The sequence below is a fragment of the Wolffia australiana genome, chromosome 5 (genome assembly GCF_029677425.1).
Source record: "Wolffia australiana isolate 7733 chromosome 5, ASM2967742v1".
NCBI classification, from domain to species: domain Eukaryota; kingdom Viridiplantae; phylum Streptophyta; class Magnoliopsida; order Alismatales; family Araceae; genus Wolffia; species Wolffia australiana.
In genome coordinates this window covers 2,890,944-2,913,625 of record NC_135839.1, presented here as the reverse complement: position 1 = coordinate 2,913,625, position 22,682 = coordinate 2,890,944, and the positions used below count along the sequence as shown (strand labels likewise).

At 37.4% G+C, this 22,682-nt stretch overlaps 1 protein-coding gene and 1 pseudogene across 1 annotated transcript; one reads left to right on the top strand and one right to left on the bottom strand.

Moving 5' to 3' along the window:
* The first annotated feature begins 12,019 nt into the window (after positions 1 to 12,019).
* LOC144703967 (NADH-ubiquinone oxidoreductase chain 4 pseudogene) lies at positions 12,020 to 12,528 on the top strand (annotated as a pseudogene).
* Positions 12,529 to 16,840: 4,312 nt separating this feature from the next.
* On the bottom strand, positions 16,841 to 20,697 carry MSRB1 (methionine sulfoxide reductase B 1). The gene is made up of 5 exons (XM_078575691.1): positions 20,520 to 20,697; positions 20,333 to 20,444; positions 18,840 to 18,905; positions 17,752 to 17,949; positions 16,841 to 17,088 (listed from the first exon to the last, which is right to left on the bottom strand). Exons 1-5 carry the CDS (start codon positions 20,695 to 20,697, stop codon positions 17,055 to 17,057), a joined length of 588 nt encoding a protein of 195 aa, XP_078431817.1. The 3' UTR covers positions 16,841 to 17,054.
* Between the last annotated feature and the right edge of the window lie 1,985 nt (positions 20,698 to 22,682).

Here is a 22,682-nt window from a genome sequence, read left to right as displayed (position 1 = left end):
ACCGGGACAGTGAAATAGGTTTTTGATTGGACAGTTTAATGATATTCAATTTGATTATTTCTTGAACAAACTCTAGAAAATAATGAAACTTATGCCCGTCAATCCTTTCACGAATATGATCAATAAGTGAAAAATAAAATTATGTTTGCTAGTGATTGAATTCAGCTTTCTCTAATCCGTGCATACTATCACCCTAGAACCCATTCTTGTTTGTACTTCTTCACCATTTCAATTTTCCTACGTAATTTTTTATTTTTTTTGGCACTACATTAATTTTACTCACCCTAAGTCTATCTGAAATAGCATAAGTAAATCACACCTTCAGGTAATTCATGATTTATTTTGAATAACCTCAAGCATATGAATTTTTGGTTGTCTCTAAGGTTGTCTAGTGTGCATATAATTTTCTTCAATAAAATTTATATGCTCACAGATATTAGGGCAAATCTCCTTATGCACACATAAGTAATGTGTGTTCCTTTTCAGAAGATATAATGGCTGATAGATAAATAGCAGGTCCTAAAAATGCATATTTAAGATAACAGAGAAACAGTTTTAATTCAACATCTAAGGAAGGGAAAATATTTGATGGTTTCAAGGATGGACCAAAGTATTCAAGAGTAAATTTATTGTATTCAAGAGTAAATGAATCAATTGTGGACCAAAGTTGAAATCATCTTCTCCCACTAAACTGAAAAAATCTTAATCCTCATTTTAATCTTTAGGGTCATTCATTAATTTAGATATGGGTAACTAAATTTACATAATTTAAGTTCAGACATGCCCCTATCCCAATATGTGGTGGCTTGATTGCGGCTAGGAATGGCATGCCCAAGATGATGGGTGCATGAATCAATTTTTGTATAACTTTTATAGATTTTATATGAAATCCAATAAAAATTGATAATGCTCAACTTTAATTATCACAACATCTTTCTTTCCATAAGGTTACCTAACAAACCAATCAACTAGTTACAATAATAATATTTTTACTCTAGCTAGAATATAAAATGTTCTACTAAAGATAATTCCTCCTAGTTCACATTTAACCTCGATGGTCCCCTATTTTTATTTTTGATGATATTCTTGATGAGTTAAGCCCCATTTTGTGTCTTGGAAGGTGTAAAGATATCTAAATTGTAGTGAATGAGTGGGCATGTTTTGAATATCATCAATTTGAGGAAGAATTTTTTGATCTTATGTTTTCCTTTTTATGATTTTAAAGCACTTGGAAAATGAATAGATGGTCAATAATCCTTTAGATGTGAATATGCCTTTTGTTTGATTTTCACTAGCTTGAGACTCCTCGTCTTCTTTAATATATTTAACCTCTTACCTACTATCTTATTCTACTATAGTTGTTGGGTTCTGGTGCCTTGGTTAAATGATAAAAACCTGTTTTCTACGCAACATAAGCATTGATCGTATAAAAAATGATCTGTGAAATCAGGTACATAAGGGTGATTTATTCCACCCTTGCTCACTTTGAGATTATTGTAAAGTCCTTCATCAGGTACATCAGGGTGATTTATTTCACCCTTTCCCCCTTATTCATTCTGAGTTTTCTCCACTCATCCAAGAAGATTGTCATCATGGTGAGAATGTCTATTAGATTTTCAAGAAGAGTTGGAGAATAACAAGCGAAGATCCAAGAGCAACTTGATTCTGTGGTATGGCAAATTGTCAAACCATAATCGGTCATCCAAGTTAGTACTAATGCACTTACAAATCATCAAAGAACTCTTCTTTGATATTTCGTTACCTTGGCCAAGGACTTCATCGCATTGTCTTCCTTGAGCTGTCACATCTTCTACAGAGGGTGGACGATCCCATCTTGACCACTCAATCATATTCAAAAATTATTGACACACCCAAACTGTCTTTTTCAAATCCCATGATTGGATACTTGTAGGTTATAGTCAAAGTACAAGTATCTATCCATAGGACGTCTTTGGTGTCTCAAGTCTCAGGAATTATACTATTCAGGGACTCTTACATATCAATTTAGTGAACTCTTTCCACTAAAGAACACCAACTATCAATTCTTAGTGTCGACGCTCCCTGCACTAAGAATTGATAATGCTATTCTATCTAATATCTTGATGTTCTTCTCGAGTATCGTTTGAATAGGAATATTTAGAACACATGCTTAAAGAATATTAATCTCCGTATTATGGTCTCATCATAATGCACTAAGTCTGATCTTGTATTCATGGATTTCATAATAAGCATCAAACATGCATTGTAATGAATATATTATATTAATGAACATGGAACGAGATATAGAATGTTTGATTAACTTGCCGACCACAAATATTTCCATCATAGATGACTCTATTTTTAATAAGATGTATAAGTCTCTAATCAATAGTTTTAAACATGGCTTAGCTCAAATATAACAAGAAGTGTATCGAGGTGATTGAGTGGGCAATATGTTTATTTGCACTTGTATAGGAGGATGATGACTCAAGGAAAAAGATGCATTAAATCCCTGGCCTAATTCGTTCATGATGAAGTTATGCAGTGATATTAGTTATGCACCAGTACTATTTAAATGAAAAATTAGGATGTGATGGCTAACCATACCCTTAGTCATTCAGGAGTGTCACATAGACGAAGGATTATATGTATGGTAATAGATGACTGTAAAATTTCCATGAGAAATTTCAAACTATACTATGCATTTGATGGAAATATATGTGGCCGGCAAGCCAATTATACATTTCACATCTCGTTCGATGTTCACTGGTAGAACATATTCATTATAATGCACGTGTGATGCTTATAATGAAGTCCATGAATACATGATCAGACTTAGTGAATTATGATGAGATCGTAATACATAGATCACTTGTCTTTAAGCATGTGTTCTAAACAATCATATTCAAAGGATACGCGAGAAGAATATCGAAGTATATGGAGAATAGCGCTATATAGCCTCACTCATATGATGAGTATGGCTAGTCCCAATATCATTAGTGTGGAGACACTAAGGATAGATAGTGGGTGCTCTTTAGTGGAAAGAGCTCACTGAATTGATCCGTATGAATCCTTGAATGGTATTATACTGAACTATTAATCAGGTTGATTCACATCACGGTTGTGTAAGTTGTCCTTAGACCTGAGACACCAAAGACGTCTTATGGACGGACGTTTGTACTTTGACTATGGCCAACGAGTCTCTAATCATGAGATTCTAAACTGTCTTAGTTCGAGTACATCAAGAAGTTCACGAAGATGATTGAGTGGTCAAGATGGGATCATCCACCCTTAGTATAAGAGGTGACGACTCAAGGGAGATGATGCGATGAAGTCTTTGGCCAAGGCAGTGAAATATCAGAGAAGAGTTCTCTGATGATTTCCAAATACATCAGTACTAACTCGGATGATCAATTAGGTTTTGGCAGTTGACCATACCCTAAGTCATCCAAGGAGCGTCACGTAGATGAGGGACTATGCACACACGGTAACCGATGATGAAAAGGTTCCATGAAGTGAGTCTATATACACACTCCTTTGTATCTTTTGGAACACGAGGTGTAGCTTGGCACCCCATGTGTTGGAGACTTGACCTATCGATTGGGTTAAATCAATTTGACATTAATTAATCTATATGATGATATAGTTAATTAATTTGGAAGGCCAATAAAGGTAATTGGACAGCTGGAGTCGTTAACTAGACTGATACATGGACCTAGAGGGTCACACGTAAATGGTCTTTTCGGCGTCCGAAGATTTGGGGGTTTTTATGAAAAATACCCGCTTGGTATAAATTGGGGAAAGCCCTGTACAAAATTCACCCAGGCCAGAATTTTTCAGGTGCCTTTCCCCTTCTTCTCAACTATCCCTACACCCCTCTCCATGTCCAATGTAATCGAAATGGCATAACGACGATGGTGGAGGTAGAACATGACTTGTTAAGGAGGAGGAGGAGATCCGACGTGCCAAGGATCACGTGGATACATCTAGACGCTGCACATTTGAGTAGCTCTCTCCATGATCCAAGAAATCACGGATGTGATCCGTGTAAACTTACTTCATTTAATGGTTTTAATGATGTCGTTCAATCTTGCAAAAGTCTTCCGCTGCATGTTGATTTGATTTCTTCATCCATGTCAAGGCCTCTAAAACCCAACAACATATTCTAGAGGATGAGGTGTATCTTGGCACCCAATGAACCAGAAACTTAACCTATTGATTGGGTTTAATTGATCACTGATTAATTAATCCATATGTCAACATGCTTGATTAATAAATTTAGAAAATAAATATTATAGGGCCATTAAATTTATTAACTATACTTATACATGGTCTAGAGGGTCACAAGCATATACTTTGATTATAAGGACTCTTAAATAATTATAAATTAGGGGTTATCCATTTTAGGTGCCCATGTGGGTGCAACCTGGATGCTCCCCTTTCTTTTCTCTCAATCTCCACTCACTTCAATAGAACTTCTTGATGCTAAGAATATTAATTATATCTTTAATAGGAGCTAGATAAGAGGAGGAGATTCAAAAGTCCCTTGATCATATGGATACATTCAGAGGTAGGGCACATGAACAGCTTAAAAATACTCTCTTAAAGAGAAAATCACGAGTGTAACAAGTTCTCCATAAGATAATTTGAATACTATCGCTCCATAAATCAATTATGAATTTATTATCTCTTTCACTACATTGAAAATACAATTTTCAATCACTAAATCATTCAAAATAATTTTAGAGACTATGAACTATTAATATGAAAGATGACAATTAGAGGATAGTGATAATTTGGATGGTGTAGGAATGATGAAGAGATGATAAGAGGGGATGAGATATATGTATATGTATGCAAAAATATAACACATATAAAAATTTGGTTGTATAATGATAAGGGATGATGATATGGAAGGGTTTAGGATAAGGTTTATATTTTAAAGTGATTTAATGGAAGAGATGTATAGATCAAAGCTACATAGGTGGAGATGAAGTTGGAAACAATGTAACTCAAGGAGCAAAGCTTAGGCCCTTATGTTCTGCCAAGACCCTATTGATATGCAAATGCATGTTTAAATATGATCTTTCTCTTAGCTTATAATTGTGGAAAGGAAGTTTAAAAATTGTTGTTACAGTTTTTCATCTCCTTTTAAAAATGAAAGGCATGAATGGCTAGAGGTGAGAAATATGAAGTTTCCCTCAATTTCATCAAGATCAAAATTCTGAGTCATCAGTTATTTAGTTAATTCTCTATTTCTCCTCATCAGTACTACTGCCACAGTGCTTTTGAGTTTCATGTCCTTAATATTCTTAAAGATTCCGAGCTAATAATTGGCCACATTTTTAGGTCGTCCTTGATCAGTTTCTTGTGATTCGACACATACCCTGCATCAAGATAAATAAACATACACATTACATTGATATCTAATGTGTGACATGCTGATGCTTTTTGTGAATGCCTTGTCAATGACCATCTCTCAACCAATGGCAAAAAGAGAAGTGTCCTTCCAACATAGAATAAAATAATGTTTTTTTATGAAACATTGAATGTGTGATGTGTTGAGATATCTACCACCTTCCACACCAACTAGTTTTTCATGTTTGACCAATGCCATTATGAACATATGCATTATGAGTTTCTCTTATTTCAAAAAAAATCTTGAGGATAATATTGGTGATTTATATCATACTGATACATGTTCCTTCATCTCAGTCTTCAAGATCACATTCAATTTGATCTGAGTCCATCTTTTTTTTCATTAGTTTACATTACCTTGCGCATTAACTTTTTTAAGCTAATGAACGCTTATTATGACACCTTTTCAAGATGATTAGATGTGCTAATAACTGGTGCAAACAATAATTAATCACCATTTGAATAAATTAAATGGAAATAGATGGTGGGGCAAAAAATAAATGTAGAAAAGGTATATTCGCGATATAAAATAAGGGTTTAATGGTTTTGTTTCATGCCCCACGATGTGTAGCCATTTGATTCAGTAGAATGACAATAAATTAGTGACCATATTCAAGTTAGAGTATATATTTTTCGAAAATAGTTTACAAAGTTCAATTTTTTTAAAAATATTTTTTGACATTATATTCATTGTGGTATTTTTCATTCAGAGTAAATTATAATTAACAATATATGTTCTGATAAAAATTTTAAGTTCTCTAACATTAAATATCAAAAAATCATTTTAAAGAGTCTAACTTAGAATATGTTTTTCTTTACGAGTATTGTGTCAAAATGTTCCATAAAAATATTTTTCATTTCAAGGAGAATGTCAATATGAAAGTATATGTAATATCTTCAAGATTGATAGCATACATATATAATCATTATAATGAAAATAAAAATATAAATTTAAGATATTGTCTAAAAACTAGCATGTTATCACTTAGTTCCTCCACAGTTGTACCCATTGTTCCAGTGTCTCTCTCCAACTTGTACATCCTAAATTCTGTCTATTGATATCAATGAGTCATCCATACATTGATAATAATGTAGTTTGCATTCCTATCATTGAACTCTAATTATGTGATGGATTACCCACCAACCTCTACATAAACTACACAGATTCATCAACATGTCTAAACAAATGTGCCTGATTAAAAGATTCTGGTAATAACATGCTAATTACTGGAGTAATATCATTAACTTTATTTATTAATTTGAATTTAAATAATAATAATATATGCGTGCAACCACTATTAAATCTAATTCATAATGATATCATGAATATTTGGATTTTTAGGTATTTTTGTAGAATGTAACGACAGTGTATCCATAAAAAAATAAAAATCTAAGTCAATATACATATTTCAAGCATTTTCTGACAACATATCCATAGAGATATTGATTTCTTAAGTCATACTCAATGTTTTCCATTTTTATGAGATATAATATATAGTTTTAGAAAGTTTTTTCTACAATTGCGAGAACCAAAGTTTTCAAGTTCTTATTTTCATTCTTCTTTATCTGACTCTTTATTGACTTCTTAGAATCTGAATCTGAATTTACTTCACAACCCATGAATCTTAATTTCTTGCTCCGTCACACCTAGGTTCATCTTCGCTCCTAAAGTACCACCTCTATCGCCATATGGTTTTAGCATACCCTGTTTGTGTGGTTCTTTCATTCCTAATGGAACATGTAGTGCAGAAAGTATTTCAAATACCATACAAATTCTTTGGTTGTTGGGACTTCTAGAAAAAGATCTTCCCATTAAATCATCATACTATTAATCAAAGCCACAGCATGGGGGGCTACGAATACGAACAAGAATTGATGTCATGGTGGTGCTACAAGATGGCAATTTCTAGTATCATATAGAGGTGAACCTATTGATTGACCATAGATGCAAACGAATCTACCAGTTTCTAAAATAAGTAGTTCTATCATTAGAGGTTTCGATGGTGTGACTTTAGCTGACTTAAAATCTAGGTGTTTATCCATCCTTGAAAAGTTGACTTCCACGTGAGGTACGAATTTGAGCAGAAATGTGCTGCAACCAAGGGATGACTAGGTAGCTCTTTCACTTCATAGGGATATCGAGGAGGCATAGCACCATTCTTCTTGTAGGAGGATTGGATTGCTCGGGTGACAGATCCTACCATTATGTACTCCTCCCTGTTGCATCCAAAACTTCAGTGATGTCGAACATAGATACAAGGATCTTCATGCGATACATGAAGGGCGGTAAATGATAATGATAAAGAGGTAGTGTCTGGACGGGTGGGCAGAATGGATAAGCATGGTTTTGAGAGTCAAACCTTTTATCGAGCACATAATAGGCAATTGATAGATAAACTAATGGGGAATTAATGTTTTGGACCAAAGATTCCTCCAGCACCTCCTTTCTCCGAGACATATAAGCTGAGCTGTGCTTAACAGGTTCTGAAAGAATTTTTTCTGATTAAAATAAGAACTTTTCAAATAAATTAGAAACTACAACACTCCCACTCCAAGCTACGCCTGCTGAGTAAGATGCATGGCGATTTTCTCTTCTGTGGAGGTGCCTCTTCCTCACATCCGGAACAGGAAGATAAATATTTTCTTTATTCGTGGTTTTTTAAAGAAATCCAAGTCCCAATAAAAGGCATGAAGTGAGACTAGGAGCAGAAGTGATATTAGGAGCTCAAGTGAGCTTTTGAGTAGGAGCAGAAGACAAGCAAAAGGCATGATGGTCTTGAAGTAATGTAAGCACAAGAAGTGTGATGGTCTTGAAGATTTGGCTAATTAATAGACTTTTTGATGATAACTATAAAGAAAAGGGATCTAGAAAATCATAAATATGTTTTGAGTATGGGTCGGTACTTATTTTAGTAATAAAGTAGAACAACACAGGAGAAAGCTAGTTAAAAGGGCCCTGGAGCGATAAGCAAGTTTGGGATAACTTAATAGGGTGTTTACAGAGAGCAAGTTTGAAAGCACAAGTTTATGAGTGGATGTGCTACTTTGAGAGTGAAGAAGCAATGTTGCTTCACACTTCGGATTGAAGTAATGAACTAAAAAAATGTTATGCAGGAAATGATGAATGATGCTAATCAGTAAGGAAGCTAATAAGAAGGTTACCATGGGATTACCAAGCTTCTTGTTCTGAGAAACTGACATCAATATGTCGGAGATACACACCAGAAACACATAAATATATTGATTGATGACTTAGATGGTCTTGATCATCTATTTCTATCTTAGGTCCTCAAAACCTATGGTCCCTTAAACTAGTTGCTCCAAAGGGTTATAATACGAATGTCATTTTTGTAGGCGGATAAATGCTTCAGGTTGCCAGCCTAATCTTGTCCTAAAACTAATGTATCATAACCAAGAATAAATTTTGAGGTCTTGGATTGGCCTGTGATAAATAAAATAAACCCATTATGAAATACTATAATATCAACACAAGAAAGAGAGGTAATTGATGGAAGTCAGTGAGATGACAAGCCCATTCCTTCCATGTAGGTAGCTCTGAGACTAACTCAGACGCCACTGATTGTGAAAACTCCTGCAGCGGGGAGAGGTATCTTATAGCAATTTGGGGCATAATCCCTTTTGACTAGTAGATATAAATAGATATATGCTATAATCAGATGATAGTTGCTCCATACGGGGTAAATTGTCAGGCTCTTAGGAAATAACTATCAAATGCGCGACTTTGTTCATGACTTAAGGAGAATTTTGGAGTGTCAAATAATGTTAGTAAGTCAAAAACCCATTATTCAAGAACAAGGTTCAACTGCCGACTTTAGGAGAGGAATAAAGATGAAAATAAACAAGGGGAAACTAAACTGATGGAGCACGCCAGCCCAACCCTCAGGAGACATCTTTGGAGCTACCCTCATTGTCATCGACAGCCGCATCAGTCCGCGTCCAGCCCGACCGCACGCCAAGGCGACAATAAAGACACTCGGGTTTAAATACCCCAGGTAAAGCACGTCTGCGCGACTCGAACATTTTGTCTTTCTGTGGCCAGTGCTTATCGTGTTCGTTGCTTTTCCAAATTTTGTATATTAATTTTTATGTGTTTGTATTCATCACGTCCCGTTAGCCATGTTCGTCGTGTCGTGTCTGTATCGTTGTATTTTGCACCATTTATTTTATCTTCCCGTCGTTTAACTTCCATAGTTTTATTTTCTTTGTGTTGTAAAAAAGGGGTCCCTTGTTGGGCTCCTTGTTGGACCCCTTGTAAAGGGCCCATCACGGCCCTATATAAGACCATGATGGGCACCAAAGATCTAGATCTGTTTTTGCAATTGTGGAAGTTACACATTCTTTCATATCTCACGTGGAAGAAGAGAGGAAGAGGAAGGAGAAGGAGAACAAGGAGGAAGAAGACGAAGAGAAGAAGAAGAAGAGGGAGGAGAGGATTGCCAAACCCTCTCCTGTTGCAGCCTCCAACCCCGGGCATCATCTTTGAACGTCGCCGCTAGCCCTGTGGCCACCGGCCGGCCATGCCAGTTGCCCAAACTGCTTGTCGGCGTCCTCATGTGTTGCACCATCGGTCCAGTCGCCGCGAACTACGCATGCACATGCCCGACGCCCTTTTGTAGGCATTATCAAGAGGTTCCTAGGATCCCACTATGCACACTAGCCACTTCACCGGACTACTGTGGTGGCTCCGAGTGACACCAGGCGGCGCGGACTCACCATTACATATTGGAACTCTCGCGTCGTCGCTCCATTCGTGAAAGCTCCACCGCACTGTCAACGTAAGCGCTTGGTGGCAGTTATTCGCCAGATCACGTGAGTGACCTGCGTTTGGTCAATCCGACCGGCAATCGCTCATGTTTCTGCGTACTCTGACCCAACAGCATGGGCCCCACAGATTCTTCCGCCGTCAGCATCGCCACTCAGCCCGCGTTGGACTCGCGGTGCCGTCCAGTCTCAACCACTTCGACAGAGTGCTCTCTCTCTGGGCTATCCAGATCCTCCGAGATCTATCCAGTGGTGTTAGCCCACTTGGTTACCGTCCCCGGCGCTGCCTACTCCGACCCTGCCTGCGGCGTCGAACGCCAGCGTTAGTGTCACCGGTTCACCTCAACATCAAGCTGAACGGGCAGAACGATCGTATCACGCACCCACCGCTCAGTCGCGTGTCATTTTGGAGCCGCAACGTCTACCACAGCGTCCGTCACATTGTGTTGCCAACGCGTTGCATCGCTACCCACTGTCCACTGCCCGAGTTCGCGCTCCATTAGCGCACTGCTTGTCACTGCTTGCATCCATTGTCTGCTCCCCCCCCCCCCTACCGATCGACAGGTCGACAGGTCGCTCCATTGGACCCAGCCGATTGCTTGAGTCGCTTTGCCACCGTACATCTCTTCCAACTCGTCCTCTCATCCAACCTTCTGATATCACGTTCCTGCACCACAACATCGTCGCCAATTGAGCCAAGCCGTGCCCGTCAACAGCACGCCCCTGCCTACCTGCCCGCAATGGCCCGTGCAACGACTAAGACATTGACGACGAATGCTGCCACCGATGAGGTACGCCATTCCTCTTGCTTGTCAGTTACATTATGCCTTTCAGTGTATTTTTGGTTGCACTCCACCGCGCTCGGGTTAGAATTAGATGAGAGAAATATATAACAAGAAAAACTACGTCACGAGTGAATCCCCTGGTACAGGTCAAGCCCGTCCGTTACGTGCAAGTGTCAATGGAATTATTCTGTTCAATGCTATAGTCACTGTCGTCACTGCGATGAGGGTCAGAAGTTCACCGTCACCATCACCGGTCGCCCACCTAGAGCTTGGAGATTGGTAAATCCCCATGACTTGGGGGCCACACATAGTTACTCATCATCACGTCGTCATTGACGACGTCCGACATTATAAACTCTTTTTGCTTTTGTTATTCATAGAATGAAGACTTCAAAAATATCATAACAAGAGATCCTTAGCTCTAAGAAAGCCTAGCACTAGTGTGCGGATCATGGAACATGTGCATCACATGTAAGATCCACCTTCTCCTGCTCCTTAATTGCCCCTCAACAAATTTTGGTTATGACCAATGCCCTGCCTAGCTGAATAGGCCCAAACTACCTGAACAAAGGTTCTGTAGGTATGACTTTAGGGACAAAGAATGTATTAGAAAAATAAGTCAATCATGTTACAAAGTAAATGCAAAGCACAAGTTTACGAGGATTGAATCCTGTTCATAAGAAATGAAGTCAAAAGCATGACTTCAAGAGCAGAAACAACAGAGTGAGGTGGAAAATTAGGAGCAATGAAGATTAATCTGAATGTTATGAAAGTTACATAGATTCTTTAGAAAGATTGTCTGGACAAACTAATATAATATTTAGAATAAAAATAAAGGTGCGAATTTATGAGCAGCATGAAGGGGGCACCACTAATTCATTAAGGGTAGGACTAGCCTCATGACTTCCCATGAGTGATAAGTGCACCAAACCCACCTACCTACTCGTCAACTACGGTGTTCATCTGACTTGCATTGATAGACCCCTGTTGTATAGGAATTCAGCATCCATCTTTTGATCGTTATCAATGATTTCTTCAATATCCAATTCTACTCTATGCTAGGCCATTTCTGTGAATGTTATTCTGATCTAAGTGGTCTTATTTCGTGTTTGCCTCTAGGAAGCATTACTCCTCTTTTCATTCCAAATTTAAGAATACAAACAATATGATTGATTGGTCTTTATGGTTCTATTATTACTTTTGTTATGCCTTTGTTCCTTGGATATAATTTGATCCTTCTACGACCAAATCTCAATTTTTGGAAAGCCTTCCATGGCTTTCTTATGAAAACATCCATTTCTTATAGACGGTATTTCATTATTCTTTGTGACATTGACCACATTTCTAATCGCCATTTACATTTAAGTGGGTTGGTATTGTATGAGAAATTATGGGAAGGAGTGTATTTTTGGTGAATTTCTAATCATCATATTTTCCTGCATCCTGGATACTCTACTATTCTATATTTTTCCTGAAAGCGTGCCCATCCGTACGTTGTATAGAGCTGAGCATTTTCTATTTGTTGGGATACCTTCATTTCCTCTGCAGGGGTCGTGTGCAATAAGCTCCCTACAGGCGGTTATCTATCGTCATAAAGTCAAATAGTCTATGTGAAGGTTTCGGGAAGAGGAGTAGTCTTGTGTGTAAGCATAAAATTTCTGGTCAAACCACATATTTTTTGGTGGGAGGGTACTACTCTTAGTGGGTACCTCATAGGACCCCAACCCACCTACTCAGATCTTGTATGGATATGCAGGAAGGGGTGCTCCTAGGTGTGCGTAGGTGATGTTTTGTTTGCAATAATGGAATCCTCGTCAAGTCAGGTGGGGGGGTTTGGGATGTGGACACACCTGCACAAATTTGGGCAAAAGCTTCAAGGTTAGACTTTAGGATAAACAGTACCTGACTAAGGATGGAGGTAAATGTGTAAGCTACGAATGGTAGAGATAATTGTCCATGACTTACTGTAAAACACAAAAGCGGCCTCGCCACATCAGGTAGGTTGCTGCCTTCATCGTCACCGGTATTGGCAAGGATACGATACGATAATTTTTTAGAATAAACAGATGGGCGCTGTTCAGTGAATTCTGAAGACAGACTGTAGGCCGCAGATGGGTGGCCCCCAGAAATGTCCGCTTGTTCTTACTTTAATTTCAGAATATTTTTTTTCATAAAAAAGAACATAATAAATTAATATAAGAAAATGCATGTTATCATTATGCATGCATCTCCATCCTAATTCTACGTAAAACTGGACTGATGAAACATATTCCACTCACTCGTAGTAGTAGTGTAGAGTACGGTCGGAGGGCTTACATAAGGCAATTACGAATTTCACAGGTCACTCTATTTGTGATACCTATATTATATATCAAAAGAGAGATCTATTTTGTGAGCAACCCGAATATGTGTGACATGTGCCTGCTTTATCTACAGGCTGCACTCGATCTTTCTTTTAGAACCAACATGTCATTTCTCCTGATTTGGAAGAAGTTCAAAAGATAAGGTTACAGTCCTGCCCCTTCAACATGTCCGACTAGCTAGTGAGTGACATCTTCCACAACACAACCTAGGGATAGAAACCTAAGGGTTTCATGATTATTTTTCCTTTATTTTGATTTAGTTCTTTTCCATATCAGATTTATTGGATGTACTTGATCATCCATATTGCCAAAGATTATTTGTGTTGATCATTGGAAAAATGTTTCAAAGTTCAAGATATGTAATGCGGCAGCATACGTGATGAACTGTGATGGCAATATAATCATGCCACAATTTGTCAAACTATCCAGAATTCTCACATCACATTTATCATGGCCCATTAGACAATAAGAAAAATAAAATTCATAATAATGTTATGATTATTTTGAATGATAGTTTAAATAATAATCTAAATAAATTTCTCACATTCTGAAGAATTCAATTTTAGGGTAATTAATTTGTAGTTGATAATTATACTTTACATCATAAAAAATATATAAAAATATGAATGATGGTGCGATAAAAAGATGATAAGGATAGATCATGCATGGAATGTGAAAAAATGGATGATATATAAATAGTAGAGAGGCAAGGGATAAAGTTCAGAAATTGTGAGGGATGAGTAGGATGATAAATAGGGAGCTATATACGTATAAAATTATAAATGCATAATTTATTTATACAATAGGTGGAATGGAATGATCAATCTCCTCTTAAACTTCTTCAAACACATCTTAAAGATCTAGTTGATCTTTTCACCATCCAGTCTCACTAGAAAGGGAGAAATTTTGGATATTTTTATAGAGGTCGTTAAATTGATAAGTTAAGTTTGTCATTATTTACAGTTGGATTATGGGCTATGGTTTGGTACAGGAAAACAATTTTCAAATAAACAGAAGCCAAGATCAATTCAAAATTTATCTCTAAAACAAATTTTACTTTATGTTCCTTGTGGGAACTTTTTCCACCCTTTACTTGCTTCATGGGAGAGCTTCTTCACGCCATTCACTTGTCCTACCTCTAGAAGTATCCAAACAAGTAGAAGACTTCCATATCTCCTCTCCTTTTTCTCCAACTATTCTTGAAATATATTTTTGATCAACTCACTAGCAAGAATCATTCCTCGAATGAGTAGAGAAAACAAAGAAAGAAGAAAGGGGCCCCCCAGATCTAGGGCACCTAAAATGGGAGCCTCTCTTATTTATACATATTAATATTTTTTCACAAAAATCCTTATTACTAATGTATATTTTCCAATATCCTTTAGTCTTGTGTGCGTGGCCCTCTAGGCCCACCTATCTATCTAGTAATAACTTTGAAGGGCCAGTAAATTATTGAACAACTTTATTAATTTACAACAACAACATATAGATTAATTATTCAATTATCAATTTGAGCCAATTGATAGCTTAATATTCCAGCCCACGGGGTGCAAAGCTACACCTTGTACTCTAAAAATGTAGAGTAGTTTTTGAACTCTTTTATAAAACTGTGTATGTCATCTTTTACCGTATGATCCTTCATCCACACCAGACTCTAGAGCAACTTAGTTATGGTTAATCATAGAACTCTTACTTGTCATTCAGTTAATACTGATGCATAATGAAGATTATTAGAGAACACCCCCAATATCCTCACTACCCGGAACAGAGATTTAACTGCATTGTCTTCCTTTAGTCAATCTCTGCCTGTACCGAGGGCGGACAATTCCGTCTTTAGAACTTTATTACCATTGTGTACTTCTTACTAGATCAAAATCGAAGACTTATTTGAATACCAAAGTTAGAGACTTGAAGAAATAATTAAATATAGTTATTCATCCACTAAATGTCCATAGTGTCTCATGTCAACATATTACTTAAAAAACTAATTGACATCAATCAACCTTATTGTTGTTAGGATAAAACAATTAAGGGATAATATCTTGTGTGATCTCCATCTCCAATATCCATAAAATATGAATATTTAGAAATCATATTTAAAGACCAGTGATTATGTATTATGATCTTATCATAATACAGAAAATATGAATATTTAGAAACCATGTTTAAAGACCAGTGATTATGTATTATGATCTTATCATATTTTATCAGGTCATCGCACATATTCATGGACTCGATTATGAACATCACACAAGACTAATGATATTTTTCATTCAATAAACTTAATAAAACGTGGGGGTTGATTGGCTTGATGACCACATAGTATCCATCACATCTAACAAAATTAAAGACCACCTAATGTATGCACTCAACTAGAGGCATTTTGAAGAGGTATGTAGGCAGGAGCAAGAGAAATTGGGACATGATTTCTGTCACGTGTATGAAGTCATTTTTGTCGTTAGCGATTAATTATTGGTCCGAGACAACATATGGCTACTGACGAAAGATGACAAACAAAAAATGATGGAAATGGTGAACGAACAACTGAGAGAGAAAGAGAGAAATAGATAATTGGGACAGGGAAAGAGAGAAAAGGAATGCGAGAGTAAGATGACCGAGAGAGGGGATAGCTGAGAGGTAAAGAGAGCGAGGTGGATGGAGAGAGTGTGAGAAGGAAGGAGCGAGGAAGAAGGTGAGAGATAGATTTTAAGAATGAGAGAGAACGAGGTTGAAAGAGGCAACATTCCAGGGTAGAACGGGGGAGAGAGTTAGAGGGAAAGAGAGCAAGAAAGCTCTTCAATGACCAGGAAAAAATGCTAACAGATAACGGTCGAGACGAACATGGCCTGACGTAGGGCTGTTCAGTCCTGTCCTGTCCATCACAGGTCGGGAACGACAGCCGTCCTCCGTCACGTCACACATCACGGAGATGGCAACGTGACGGATGACGTGACGGAGACGGTGACGAAATTAAGGGCCTGTGACGGGACGGTGGTGGATGATGAACTGGGTGTGACGGTGACATGACGGTGACGGCGGGCCTCGAACGAGTGACGTGACAGGACGGCCGTCACGGATGACGACCGTGACAGATTTTTAAAACCAACCAAAAAAGCTTAAAAATTGTTAGATTTAAGCTTTTTGATGACCAAGATTTCGCCACGTGGTGTCGCTAACTAGATTTCTTGGCATTTCGCAGAAAAGTCCCTGCATCAAATCGCATGCGAAAAAGGATGCCGTCCAAAGATAATTGGAGATATGCCCCTCTTTTTCTCTCTCCTCCGCATGGTTGTTTTTCCCGTCACATGTGACGATGATGCCGTCCGGTGACGGGGACGTGACGGGGCCGCAAACCATGACGGTGACACACACGTGATGGATTTTTCCAAAATCCTCTGACGTGTGACGGGACGGTGATGTGACGTCACGTCACTGTCGGTCACGGATCGTCCTCCGTCCCGTCACGTCCCGAACATGCCGTTCCCTAATAAGAGGATCATTAAACATCAAACGTTTCAACCACACAATTCAGGATCCCAAATCACTATAAGACAACTTTTTTATACAAAGTTTAGAGATAACAAATACAATTCTAACTCACCTATCTCCACAGTCCCTCAATTCTCAGTTTCTTACACTTGCTGCCTGTTCTCCCAAAAGGGTCCTGAAATGATCATGTATATATTTTTAAAGAGACAATACCAGTAAATCCCAAACCTTCTTTGATCTACTTGCTCAAAGGCTTCAGCTTCAGCGCAGCGCTGCCAACAAAAAACACTCCACAAACTTCAGAAACAGAGTAGATGAATACTCCGAAAGATTTCATAAAACAATAGTGAGAGCCAAACATCATAATCAACATCATCAACCCCTCGTTGACACTGACGAATTCCAGGGTCATTGTCAATGACGATACTAGCCTCTACGGGATATCACAGACAGTTAACGCCGCCCATCAACATCGATGGCCTGTTTAAAATATTAACCCTGTCCGTGTCAACCAGTCTAGTTGGTGATGACAATCCCGAAAAATAATGAATCGTTTCTAGAACACTAATAACTAACATCATCTGTACTCCCCACCTTAGTCACACATCGGGCTGTGCACGACTCAACTGTCAACGTCAGCAACCCAGTTGAAGATTAACACTACTGTCGACTAAACTCAGATGACAAAGGTCAACAATGACGGATCATCGTTGATTTTTGACACCAAACATCCGTCATCATCGAGCATCTTCTTTGAGAAGTTTTTGGTTGAAAAGAGTCGAAGCATGTTAACATCATCGACCCCGATTGACGATGACAGAATTTTTGTTGGGTCAATGACGTTGACTTTGTCATTGTCACACATCATCATCATAGGGATCTGCCCATCCTAGACTGAGAAATGTTTTAGCATTATTTTTTTTTTATTGGCAGACCTGTTGATGCAGTATCTCTTGCCAGTGGGGGGTGGGCCATCATCGAAGACGTGGCCGAGGTGGGCATCGCAGTTCGAGCAGAGCACCTCTACACGAGGCATGAAGAATATGGACATGTCAAGCTTTGTCTTCACGTTCCCACCCACCGTCTCATAGTAGGACGGCCACCCCGTCCCGCTGTCAAACTTGGTCTGAGACCTGCAACATTAGACAAGGAAGTTGATACAGTCTTCTCAGAAGTATTCAAATCCAGACAAGATCAAACTAGAAAGAAAGGTACAATATATTGATCAAAGTTAATGATACAATTACACAGACCCTCTCTTCCAGGATCTGACCCACTAGACGATAGAAATGGTCGTTCTGTTCTTTTTGTGCGAATTGTTCATTCTGCTCGGTTTTCTGAACAGAAAAAAACAAATTCGAACAGAACATCGCACAGACCCATGTGCGGTTCTAGTCGTGTGCGAATTTGTGCGAATGTGCAAATTTTGTTTGCTTTTGAAAAAAAAAGAACAGAACAAAGAACAAGGCCGTGTGCGGTTCCTTTGTGCAAATTTTTCGTTGGTTTAAAACGAACAGAACAGAAAAACCATGTCTTCTAGGCGATCACTCGTCTCCCAATCTCTTAAGAATTAACTTACGGGACTTAGGAAACACTCACTCTTCTTCTTTAGAGTTTTTCCTACCCTATACAACACTTATCTACACATATTTATACTATCCTTATTTAGGCAGTTATATTGTTTCTTCAGTTGCCTTCTTCGAACACATCCAAGGGTGGTGTCTGTTGGACACCTCCCCTGGATTCTTCTTCAGGAGATGCCTCAGTTGGTTGGGCATGCTGTCTTGACGCCCAGGAAGATTCTAACGATATATGTGAGTGGTTGCCATAACTGTCATAAATGTCATTTTTCATAATCAATATCGATTTATTTCTTTTTTTGTATACTTTAGGAAGATTTAAATCATAATTTCTGGAGAATTCGCAAGCAAGAAGAAAAAGAGTTTAAATAACAAAAACAATAAGAAGAATAAGAAGATAGCTTTGCTGGGTTCAGCCATAGAGATTGGGAGAGAGAGCTCACTCAAAGAGAGGGGTGTCACAGCAGATGCAATGGTACGTTCCCTTCGTCTTTGTGTTCCAGTACTCCCTGGAAGCAGAAGAAGGAGACTAGTGATAAGTTGAAGCTATAATAGGCTTTTGAAACCGTAATTGGCTTAGCCTGCAAGTGCAGCAGAATAAAACCAAATTGGATAATTTCAATGGCCTCTATATAATGAGGGGAAAGAAAAAAATCAGAACTCAACACACACTAAATGCACAATATTTTTTCAAATAAATCTTCAAGTCCAAACAGGGAAAAGATCCCCTTGCTGTAGGCAAGATAAGTAAAGATATATGAAAATGAGAGAAAAGGCATTTTTTCAAGGAGAGTGGCAGGAAACAAAAATGTCACATGAGGGACAAAGCACTCCTGGTGGCGAATATGCAAAAAAAAACACAGAAAAAAATAATGGAGAGAGATGGTGGAATACGAAAGATGTAGAATAATTAATGGACGTGGTGGTGACATAAGAATATTAATCTGGGAGAAATTTGTAGACCAAGTAAGAAACTAAAGGAGGAAAAAGGTGGAAGAACCAAGTAGAAGTAGAGAAGTTGCAGAACGAGTCGTAGGTTAAAATAACAGAAAAAGAAGAAGAATAAGGAAGAAACCAAAGGAGGAAGATGAAGAAGGTAGAAGAACATGGAATTAGCGGTCATAACACTATTAATGGAAGCAATGGCGGCTGATATAGTTGAAGAAGAAGCAGGAAAAAATCAGAGGAAGAAGAATAAGAAAGTAGAAGAACATAGAATGAGCGAAACCAGAGGAGGAGGAAAAATAAGAATAAATAAAAACCTAGCAAAATTTGTTGTTGAAGAAGAAAAAAATTGGAACAAATCAGAGTAAAAAGAATACTAAGAAGCTTGAAGCAACCAGAGGAAGAAGTGCAAGCCGAAAGAAACCAGAAGAAGAATCCATAAGTGGCAGTTGTATTAGAGGTGGCAATAGTTGAAGAAAAAAAGTTGGAAGAAACCAGGGGAACAAAAATAAGATTATAATCGAAAAAACCAGGGAAAGGGGAACCAGACGAATGTGGAAGAAACATAGGAATAAGAAGAATAAACTGGAGGAAAGCAGAGGAACAGGAGTAGTAAGAAGAAAAAATATATAATATGTAGATAAATAATCTGAAAGAAGAAGAAGAATGAAGCAACCGAAGGAAGAAGAAAAAGCTGAAATAAACCAGAAGAACAAGGTAGAATAATCTGCAAGTAGCACTTGTATTGTTCGAGTAGTAGTGGTGGTGGCAATAGTTGTACAAAAAAAAGTTGGAAAAAACCAGAGTAAAATGAAGAAGAAGAAGATCTTAAAGAAACTACAATAATAAGGTGAGAAAAAAAACAGATGAAAAGAACGAAAAAAATAAGAATAAGAAGCAGGAAGAAACCACAGGAAGAAAAACAACAACAACAAAAAATTGAAGCAAGCGGATAATCAAGAGGTAAAAGAAAATACTCCGATCAGCTCACCCCGTGAAGGCCCTCTCTGTCCCCTTTTCCCTGGTGACGTAATACTGCTCCCTCGTGAGCCGCTTCCTCAGCTCCTCATCGCTAACTCTCACAGATCCGGGCCGGACGCCTCCTGCTCAATGAATTACACCAAATAAAACATGAGATCGCCGCCATTAAAGAACTCTTCCGTGATTCTCGTTCTAACCTTGATTGCTGCCTTCGTCCGAGCTCCGGCGATCCGAAGAAGACGAAGAAGAAGATCCCATGGCGAGAACGCTGGTTCTGATTCCGATTCTTCTTCCTCGATTCCACGGATTTGAACTTCTGGAGATGAACGAGGAGCTCGCGGCAAGATTGGCGGTTACTGCGGTTACTACCGCCATTGAAGCGAGCTTCAGTTTATACCAGAAGTTTCTGTATTTATACTGTAACAGATGGTGGTTGTCTGTGTAACGTGGACGAATCCCATCCATACACGTATCCCATTGTGGATCTTTTCCCCGGTTTTATTTTTCTTTCTTTCTTTTCTGTATTTATTTTATTTGTTCATTTATTGGCTTTTTTAACTATGCTTGATTAGTTTATTAGTATTAAATTAGGATATAGTTTGTAATTTTACTCCTATTAGTCTTTAGCAGATAAGGCATCTCATCCATATACGCGTATATCTTTCCCCAGTTTTATTTTTCTTTCTTTCTTTTCTGTATTTATTTTAGTTGTTCATTTATTCATTTTTTTTAACTATGCTTGATTAGCTTATTCATACTAAAATAGGATATAGGTCGTAATTTTTAATAATACGAGTCTTTGGCAAATAATGGGCATTCGTGTGACGCGGCTGCATCTCATCCAGACACATGTCCCACTGCATATATTTTCCCTTGTTTTATTTTTTATTGTTTTATTTTTTTTGTTCATTTATTCATTTTTAAACTATGTTTGATTAGCTTATTAGTGTAAAATTAGGATATAGTTTGTAAATTTAAATACTATTAGTTTTTATCAGATAATGGGTATTTGTGTTACGCGTGTCTCACTGTTGATTTTTTCCGTGGTTTATTTTTCTTTCTTTTCTGTATCTATTTTATTTGTTCATTTATTATTATTTTTAAGTATGACGGACTAGCTTATTAGTATTAAATTAGGATATAGTTTGCAATTTTTAATACTATTAGTCTTTAGCAGATAATGTGCATTTGTGTGATGAGGCCGAATCTCATCCAAACACATTTCCCATTGTCAATCTTTTCCCCGGTTTTATTTTCTTTCTTTCTTTTCTGTATTTATTTAATTTTTTCATTTATTATTATTATGTAAGCATGCTTGACTAGCTTATTAGTATTAAATTAGGATATAGTTTGTAATTTTTAATGCTATTAGTCTTTAGCAGATAATTGGCATCTATGTGATGAGGCGGTATCTCATCCAGGCATGTGTCCCACTGTCAATCTTTTCCCCAGTTTTATTTCTTTCTTTCTTTTCTGTACTTATTTTATTTGTTTATTTATTCTTATTTTTTAAGTATGCTTGACTAGCGTATTAGTATTAAATTAGGATACAGTTTGTAATTTTTAATACGATTAGTCTTTAGCAGATAATGGGCATCGATGTGACACAGCTGCATCTCATCCTGACAGGTGTCTCACTCTATATCTTTTCCCTGGATTTATTTTTATTTATTTATTCACCAATTCGTTTTTTGTTTTTTAACAATGTTTGACTAGATTATCAATGATAAACTAGGGTACAGTTTGAGGTTTTTTCGAACTATTAGTCTTTTACAGATAGTGGGCATCTATGTAATGTGGTCGGATCTCATCCAGACACATGTCTCACTGTTTATATTTTCCCAGGTTTTTTTTTCTTTCTTTCTTTATTTTTGTCTTTTAGTCATCCATTCAAAAAATTTAACCAAGTTTGACTAGCTTATTAGTGATAAATTAGGACAGTTTGTGGTTTTTTAAATATTGTTAGTCTGTAACAAATAGTGGGCATTTGTGTAAAGTGGTTGTATCTCATCTAGACACGTGTCTCACTGTTGAGATTTTCCCTAGTTTATTTTCCTTTATTTTTTATTTTTATTTAGTCATTCATTCATTTTTTTTTAATTAGGATACAGTTTGTAATTTTTTTGACATAAATGTTGAAGGAGCACAAGTCATATGCTCTCTTTGGTGTTAACTAATGGTCTAGGAACATCAGGAGCCAAAGAAAAGAGCCAATTAAGATTATTATAGTCAACAGGTGCCAAAGAAAAGAGACAATTAAGATTATTATAGTGAACATGTGCCAAAGAAAAGAGCCAAGTAAGATTAGTATAGTCAACAGGTGCCAAATAAAAAATATAATAATATTATTATATTATTGT